This window comes from Nannospalax galili, unplaced genomic scaffold (genome assembly GCF_000622305.1).
Source record: "Nannospalax galili isolate Female #2095 unplaced genomic scaffold, S.galili_v1.0 scaffold54, whole genome shotgun sequence".
Classification (NCBI taxonomy): Eukaryota; Metazoa; Chordata; class Mammalia; order Rodentia; family Spalacidae; genus Nannospalax; species Nannospalax galili.
Window position 1 is genome coordinate 4,458,618 of NW_008341028.1, and position 9,162 is coordinate 4,467,779.

The 9,162-nt window shown below is 40.0% G+C and overlaps 1 protein-coding gene across 1 annotated transcript in view; it reads right to left on the bottom strand.

The window, feature by feature from the left end:
• Positions 1–1,197: 1,197 nt before the first annotated feature.
• Positions 1,198–9,162, bottom strand: part of Ciao2a (cytosolic iron-sulfur assembly component 2A) — an 18,123-nt gene continuing 10,158 nt past the window's right edge. The window contains exons 3-5 of the mRNA XM_008836288.2: positions 7,858–7,907; positions 4,283–4,328; positions 1,198–1,662 (exon numbers count right to left, since the gene is read on the bottom strand). Coding sequence (XP_008834510.1) covers positions 1,565–1,662; positions 4,283–4,328; positions 7,858–7,907 — 194 coding nt within the window. The 3' untranslated portion in view covers positions 1,198–1,564. The remainder of the gene's footprint in view (positions 1,663–4,282; positions 4,329–7,857; positions 7,908–9,162) is intronic.

The following is a 9,162-nucleotide window of genomic DNA, read 5'->3' on the forward strand; positions in this document are numbered from 1 at the left end:
ATTAGGCTCGGTTGGATGAATTTACACTAAGGGACATCTAGGTACAAATGCTTAACTGGATGGAACTTGTATGGTGGAATACGTGAGGTCTGGTGGGGGAATGAGGGGGACGTGGATGGCAGAGGGACTCCAAATTTGATCAAGAACCATCATATAAAACCAGAAAAGCTCAATACAATTTTTTTTTTTTAAAAAAGAGAGCCCATTCAGCAGTCAAAGTGATCTATCCTGAACTGGATCACATATGTTTATTTTCTTATTTAGAAGAAAATGACCTGAAATGAGAAGAGGTGTTTATGGACTGGAAAGAGAATGTAAAGGAAGTAGGGAGAGGGTGGAAGCATGGGTAGTGTGATGGCTAATCCTGGGTGTCAACTTGACTGGATCTTGCATTAACTGAAATGAGAGCAATCTTCTTAATTAGATCATCTGAAGCTGGAAGATACACCCTAAATGTGGGTGTTAACTTCTGATGGCAGCCCATATGGAAGGCCATGGCAGAGGAGAATGTTTTTTGTTTTTTTTTTTTTGCTTTTTGCTGCTTTCCTTCTCTCTCGCTGGTGAGTTCGTCTTGCTGCTGTAGACTGAAGACTAGCTGATCTTTTGGAATTCATCAGACCTTCAGTGCCAGATTGGGACTACTGAGACATCCAGCCTCGTGAACTGAGAGACTACGGAGTCTCAGCCTTTCCAGTGTGGTGCAGTCATTGCTGGACTACTCGGACTCTATCTTGTGAGCTAAGCTGACAAATCCTTATACATATATATTCATCTGATCGGTTCTGTTGGAGAGCCCTAATACAATATAATTAAAAATTTAAAATAAATCTAAAGAGCAGCGTATGTTTATATTGGTTCAGTTTTAACATTCTTTGGGAAACTTGTACTTTTTGTGGGTTGTTTTCCTTTGGGGGGGGATTGAACCCAGGGCCTTGAACTCACTAAGTACGTTTTACACATGCTACATCTGCAGCTCATCTTCCAGAAGACGACTTCAGAGCTGTTTAAGTGATGTGACCCTCTCCACATGTATTCTTTAACTCTAAATGGGCTCAAGGTTCTCAAAGGAAGGCAGAGTTTCATCTTAAGGATCCCTTCTGATTTTCATAATAATCAGCAAATATAAAGCTTTGGAGACGTCTATAGGAGTTCACATTTACACTACAACTTACATTTCAATAAAAACAATATAAGACGTCATTATAAGAATCATCTGTCGCATTTATTTTAGAATAACAATTTAAGTTGAATACATTTGGGCACAGTAGATATTTGACATGAAAAGCAGTTGTATCAGAATGGGCATCAGAAAAATAGTAACCCATCTTACACAGAATAACTAGAAAATATTTGTCTGTCTGATCACTTGTATTAGAAATCCTGAGAATGTTATTCACTGAACAATTAGCTTCCACCTTAGAACTGAAACTTGCTCAGAAAGATTCTTTTAAAAAATATTGAGGTACAAATTGCCTACATATTAAACATGAGTTTTTTTACATTTTGCAAAGAGCTTAAACAAATATATCAAATGACTGTAGTTCAATGGCTCTTAAGACGGCTATTAGTCAGGCTCAAGGACACACTGTTCCACGATTTCCCGTAGATTGGGGTTCTCCATTGCAGCTGCCACTCGCTCTTTGTCATTTATCTGTTTGTTGACTGTAAAACACATGGACAAAGGTTAACAGACTGTCAATAGAGAAATCAGACAGCACTCATGTTAGCCTGCTAAACAAATTTAACTCTTTGAGAGCATACAGGTAATTACTTAGAACTTTAATTATTCATAACACAATTTCTTTTTTTAATTTTAATTTTTATTTTATTTGTGTTTGTGTGTGTGTGTCTGTGTGCACATGCATGCAGGTGTCCACGGAGGCCAGAAGAGGGTTTTGGATCCCCTAGTGCCAACGGAGGCCAGAAGAGTATGCTGGAATTACAAGTAATCATGAACAGCCCAACATGGGTGCTGGGAACCCAACACAACACTCTCAACCACTAAGCCATCTCCCCAGCCTCTCATAATGCAATTTCTAAGGTTTGGAAAGCAGACCCTCAAAAATAAAAATATTCTGTTATTCTACTACTCTAGTACAACTATTTTAGTTTCTTTTCAGGCCTCATCAGTATATATATTTCTATACAGTTACATTCTGAGTAAATTTTAAAAATTGCTGCTTTTCCCCTCTTAAGCCTCTTTTTAAACTATAGTGTTGTCTACATGGCAAAAGTTCTAAGTGTTCTAAGTCAAATATGAAAACCATGTTATAATCCATGTTTTAATTTCCTTTATTAATGTTCTTATTTTGAGATGGGTCTCACTACAGTTCTGACTGGCCTGGAACTTGCTATATAGACCAGGTTGGACTAGAATTTTCAGTGATCTCTGCCTCTGCCTCCTGAGTGCTGGAATTACAGGTATGTGCCACCAAACTCTGCTCAATCAGCAAGTTTAACCGCATAGCCTTCTAGGCTGGGCATGGTCAGGAGGCAGAGGCAGGCAGATCTGAGTCCAAGGCCAGCCTGGTCTACATAGTGAGTTCCAGGTCATCTGGGACTACAGAGAGACCCTGTCTCAAAAAATAAATAAGTAAATAAATTAATTAAATAAGCATGTAGCCTTCTGGAACTACTTATTCTAACTTACGGAATGATGAGTTGTTCTCTTCAAGAATAAAAAATAAAGCCAATTAAGATCTTTTTTAAAAAGCATATACAGTCTCTTTTTATGAAAAAAAAATCTTTAAAATGTGATTATTAGATGAGTATGGATATGTGTGGTTTCAAGGTTTGATTCATGTCACTAAATTACTTTCCCAAAATGATTTACTAACTTACAGTACTTGAGTCTGCTCACACTCATACAAAACCAGAAGTGAACTGGCTCATTTTTAAAAAATTTTTTAAGTATGTATAAATGTGTGGGTCTGTGTGTAGGTATGGGCATGTGTGTGCCAATGAGGAATTGCAGGTAGCTGTGAGCTGCCTGATATAGTGCATGAGTGCTGGGAACCAAACTCAGGTATTCTGCAAGAGCAGTATGTTCTCTTAACTGTTGAGTCATCTCTCTAGCCTCCTTATTAAATAATTTTTGAGATTTACATTCTTTTTTTTTTTTTTGAGACAGGGTCTCCCTTTAGCCCTAGCTGACCTGGAACTATATGTAGACTAGGCTAGCCTTGAACTCAGAGATTCACCTACCTCTACTTCCCTAGCACTGTTAAAGACATGCACTACCACACCCAGCTTGAAATTTACATTTCCTGACTAATAGTGTTAGAACAATTTCTATGTTCACTGGTTGGTTCTTGAATTTTCCGTTCTTAACTCTGCCTATTAATCTTCTTTTAAACAGTCACTTTGCAGGTATAATGAAGTTATTAGCCCACCACATTGTCTATAACTTAATAGTGATTTTTTTTTTTTTAAATCTTTTTGAGACAGGGTCTTCCTGTAGCCCCAACTGGCCTGGAACTCACTATGTAGACCAGGCTGGCCTCGAACTCAGAGATTTGACTGCCCCTACCTCCCAAATGCTGGGATTAAAGACCTGCGCCACCATGCCCGGCTCCTTTTTTCTTTTTTTGAGACAAGGTCTCACTATGTAGTTCTGGCTGACCTGGAACTCACTATGTAGACCAGACTGGCTTCAAATTCAGAGATCTGCTGCCTCTGCCTCCAAGTGCTGGGATTAAAGGCATGTCTCACCACAGCCAGCAGCAATCAAGCATTTTAAATATACTTCTCATTATCTGTGCCTATCATTTATATAAAAGTCTGTTTCTCATGTAACTAATGAGAACGTTTTTTTCTTTTGTTTTTTCCAATCCCCACCTATACAACTTTCAAGTGACTACTGATTGACTTCTCTGTGCAGACTAAAGGTTCTTCCCCACTCCCATCCTAGCATATTAACACAGACAATGCCGGGCCCAAGATTCCCAAATTCGTTACTGGCTAGACCTCCATTTTCAATTTTTCATACACAGCTCCCTAACCTGCTATCGAGAACAGAACCAAGCCTTTAGAGTGCATAGCCAAGTCTCTAAAGCTGAGCTAGCCTGTACCAATTCACAGGCTCTAGTTCACCCAAAGTTCCAATGGAAAAAAAAAAAAAAATCCTTTGACTGCCTGGACTTCCTGACCTGTGAAGGAAGAGCTAATAAGTGATGGTGACACCTTTTTTCCCAAGCAACCCAACAGATAGTTGGCTGACAACCTAGTACCCAAGATAAAGTACTAGCTATAGCTGTTTTTAATAATATTCAGATTCACTTACTGTCATCTTCTGTTGAGTGGGTTCCTTCAGAAATGTATATTTCCAACTGGAAGAAAAACAGTAGAAGCAAAACATCAGAGCATTCTAATCACAGAGCAGTAGGGGAAGGACAGGAAGGGAATATATGATAGATTCAAGGATCTAGAGATGAGAGCCCAAATCCTATTTCTAACATCAAAGACTGAGGGGGAAAAATCTCACCCAGTCTTCTCTAAAACAATCTAAAACAAGTAGTATTTTCGCCAACTGGCCTGCAGGGGGCATTTTAGTGAATTTTTGTATGAATACATACAAATAGAGTTCTATACAATGAGATCTTTTTGTGTGAGAGCGAGACAAGGTCTCACTGTATAGCTCTGGTTGGCCTGGAACTCATTATGTAGACCAGGCTGATCTTGAACCACAGAGATCTGCCTACCTCTGCTGGGATTAAGGGCATGCACCAACATGCCTGGCTTACAGTGAGATTTTACAAGTATTGTTTTACTCAGGCCCATCTTCCCAAACGCATACCTAAAGTGCCCTTTGTCCCGTCCCACCCCCCGAAAGCCATATCAACAACCTACTGTACTTACTTTCTTCCATATTTCTCTTTACACTCACAAACTCTTAACATATATCTTTTTCTCTTAAACATATTTTATACACATACACACAAGTCAGAAGTTTATTGTTTTACAAAAATGAGGCACAATACGGAGTTTGGTGTCCTTTTTTTGTTATCTTGCTAAATCTGTTTTCAAGTAAGACGCTGGTAAAGCTTTCTCTTCCAGCCTTGTTGTGACCTTACAAATTAGCTAACCACTAAAACAAGAGTTTTTGACATAACCCACAAAATTACTTTGAATCCTGTGGCTAAAAAGGCATGCTGCCTAAGACAGATATGCCTGTCTACAGAGCGCACTGAAGCATGTGAGCCAATTCTTTATCTACTACTGAGATCAATGTTTCTCAAGAGTGGAAAAAAAACAAAAACAAAACACAGCCCGTCGTAGCTAAAAGGGACCTCTGAGACCATCTAGTTCAATCTGTTTTAAAAACTCAAAATATAAGCTGGGCATGGTGGTGCCCACCTTAATCCCAGGACTTGGAAAGTAAAGGCAGGCAGATCTCTGTGAGATTGAAGCCAGCCTGGTCTGCATAGTGAGACCCTGTCTCAAAAAAACTAAAAAATTGCTGGGGATGGTGGAGCACGCCTGTAGTCCTAGCACTTAGGAGGCAGAGGCAGGTGGATCTCTGTGAGTTCAAGGCCAGCCTGGTCTGCAAAGTGAGTTCCAAGCCAGCTGGGGCTACAGGGAGACCCTGTCTCAAAAAAACCAAAAAAAAAAAAAAAAACCTAAAAAATTAAACATGTAAAAGCTGACAAATAGAGGTGAAGAATGGTACATTTACCCCACTCTTCCTACATGAACTATTAATACATCTCAGTATAACCACTCAGTGAGGCAACTGTACCAATAATGGGACAAACTAAAGTGAGAGACCTCCTGATGTCAGGCAATGAGAACGTGTTTCTTCTGTTTTCTTGCCAAAAATGAATAGACAATCTAATCACAAAACATCCAAAATTTGAGAGACAATCTATAAAATATCTGGTCTATTCTTCAAAGTATTGAGGTCGCTGGGCATGGTGGTACACTCCTTTAGTCTCAGCACTTGGGAGGCAAAGGCAGATGGATCTTTGTGAGTTCGAGGCCAGCCTGGTCTACATAGCGAGTTCAAGGCCAGCTTGGTCTACATAGCGAGTTCCAGGCCAATTGGGACTACAGGGAGACCCTGTCTCAAAAAGACCAAAAATAATCGATCACTGGATGTGGTAGTACATGCTTGTAATCCCAGCAATGGGAAGCTGAGGCAGGTGGATAGACATGAGTTTGAGGCCAGCCTGGGCTACAGAAGATCCTGTCTCAACAAAACAACAAATCAAAATTATGGAAGATAAAAAGGCCTACTTCTTACTAAAACTCTAGACATAACCAAATCATGTGCGATTGGGCAGGAGGGACAGGAGGGTGCATTACCACAAAGGATGTTTTTGAAAAATTGGGGATATAATGACTTAAAAAAATACTTTTTTTAATGTTTTCTTTATTTTTATTTTACGTGTATGACTGTACTGCCTGCATGTAAGTGCACCTATGTCATGCAATGACCAAGGAGGTCAGAAGAGGGTGCCAGATCCCCTGAAACTGGAATTACAGATGGTTGTTAGCTTTCATGTGGTACTGGGAACTGAACCAGAGTCCTCTGCAAGAGCAGCCAGTGCTTTTAACTGCTGAGCTCCAGTCCCAAGGGAAATAATAACATTTTAACTTAGCAAAAAAAGTGGGAATAATTCAAATGTCTAACAAACAATAAGGAAGTATGGGGCTGGAGAGATGGCTCAGCAGTTAAGAGCACTGACTGCTCTTGCAGAGGACCCGGGTTCAATTCCCAGCACCCACATGGCGGCTACAAACCATCCGGTAGGTGAGTAAGCTGTACCTTAACTTGTCTCCTCTTCTACAAAATGGAAGCAACAGGATTGGAGCAATGGCTCAGTGGTTAAGAGCACTGGCTGCTCTTGCAGAGGACCTGAGTTTGATTCCCAGCACCCACATGGTAACTAACAACCATCCTTAACTCCAGTTCCAGGGGAATCCGATGCCCTCCTCTGACCTCTGTGGCATTGCACGGCACAGGTGCACTCACATACATGCAGACAATACACTCATACACATAAAATAAATTTTTTAAAAAAGATAAGTGAAATAAAGTGCTGTCCATCCATACAATGGAATAGTACATGTGAATAATCACTAACACATGCTAAAACATAGATGAACTCTGACAGCATACTAAGTCAAAGAAGCCAGACCCAAAGACCAACTACTGTACAGGTTCATTAAAATGAAATGTCCAAAGGCAAATTATAGAGACAGAAAGAAGATGATTGCCCAGGTATGGAGAAAGGGATGCGGTAAAAGGGGATTGCTAAAGCACACAGGATTTCTTTTCCATTTTTCTTTTTCATTTGTCTTTTAATTTTATTATTTTTATTTTCTGTGTATGAGTATATTGCCTGCATGTATGCAAGCACACCTGTGTCATACAATGCCTGCAGTGGTCAGAAGAGGACGCTGGATCCCCTGTAACTGGGGTTAAGGATGGTTCTTAGCTGCCATGTGGGTGCTGGGCCTCAAACCTGGGTCCTCCAGAAGAGCAGCCAGTGCTCTTAACCGCTGAGTCATCTCTCCAGCCCTTCTTTTCATTTTTGACATAGGATCTGGCCATGTAGCCCAGGCTGGCATCCTCCTGTCTCAACCTCCTGTGTGCTGGAAGCCATACTTGGCTCAGTATAGGATTTCTTTTGCATGTGATGAAAATGCTCTAAAAGTGATTCGGAGATGGCTGTACACTTTGTAGATATGCTATCAGAAATCTCTGTACATGTCAGGAGATTTGAATAATGTGTGAATTTTATCTCAACCCAGGTGTTGTAACAGACAGCAGGGGCTAGGGATGTGGCTGAGTGGTGGAACACTGGTCTGGCATGTGTGAGGCTCTGGGTTTAAGATGACAAACATCTTCCTTACCTTGTGTTTGAATGGCAAACACCGCTGAAGTTTTACTCTTAAACACAGCCCTGTGAAGAGAAAAAGAAGAAAAAAATCCCTTTAATGTAATCTCTATCTCTTCTTACTAGTTCCAGAAAAAAAGCCTATACTTCTCTGGCTGTGTCTATGTAAGACATTTGAAAACAGCTTTGCTCATTCCCGGTACCATGTCAGGAAATTTAAAACAGACGTTTGCATTTCCCTCAGGAAAATTCAGGGAGTTGGTCTTAAGAACCCCATTCTACAAATGATGAACCAAGGTCACAACGTGACCTGCCCAAGACTGCTTGAGGTAGTATTCTAGCAGAGCTAGGGCAGGAACCCAGGACCACGACAAAGCCCAGGCTTTCTCTGCTATATCAACTGGCCCTCAATCAAAGGTTAATTAATTCATTAGACTTTATTGAATTCCCACAGAGGTCAGGACATGCAAAAATGTAAAACCAAGTAAATTTAAAACCATTTAAGAGCCAGTGAGATGGCTTGTAGGTGAATGCCCTTCCAGGGCCTGGCAACCATGTGCACACCTACACATATCAGACGCACATACAATAACTAAGAAGAAAATTTAAAAATCAATTAACTAATTAATTTTAAAAACTAAACATGTGAAGAGGTTGGAGAGATGATTCAATAGGTGAAAGCACTTGCTACACAGCCTGACAATACAAGTTTGATGCCCAAAATCTGACGTAGATGGAAAGAACCGACTCCCTCTGACATCCACATTCGAACCCACACTCAAATATATGCATACAATAATAAATTTAATTTAAAAATTTTTTTTTAGTTTTTTAAAATCTTTTTTGTTTTCTAATGAAAAAATGTTAAAAGGGCAACATGAAATGTCTCAAATTTGGAATCTTTTAAGCCTGCAAGGTACAGATGGACACTTCTAAAATAAGTCCCACTGATACTGTCATCTGTAAAACCACAGGCAAATAATTTCTTTCTAGTTGAATCTTGTAGCAAAAATTAAAATTGGGAAAAGTTTTATATTTATTTGGTTTTTTGATACAGGATCTCACTATGTAGCCTTCACTGGTCTGAAACTCTATGTAGACCATGCTGGCCTCAATATCACAGAGATCCCTGTCTCTGCTTCCTGAGTGCTGCAATTAAAGGTATGCACCACTACACTGGGGGAAAAAAAAATTCTTAAACTGAACTCAGAACAGATCCTCTGCTAATGTTCTCCCACCACCACCACCACCTCAAATTAAGGAATGAGTTCCAGGCCAGCTGGCATTACGGGGAGGCCCTGTCTCAAAAAAACATATATAT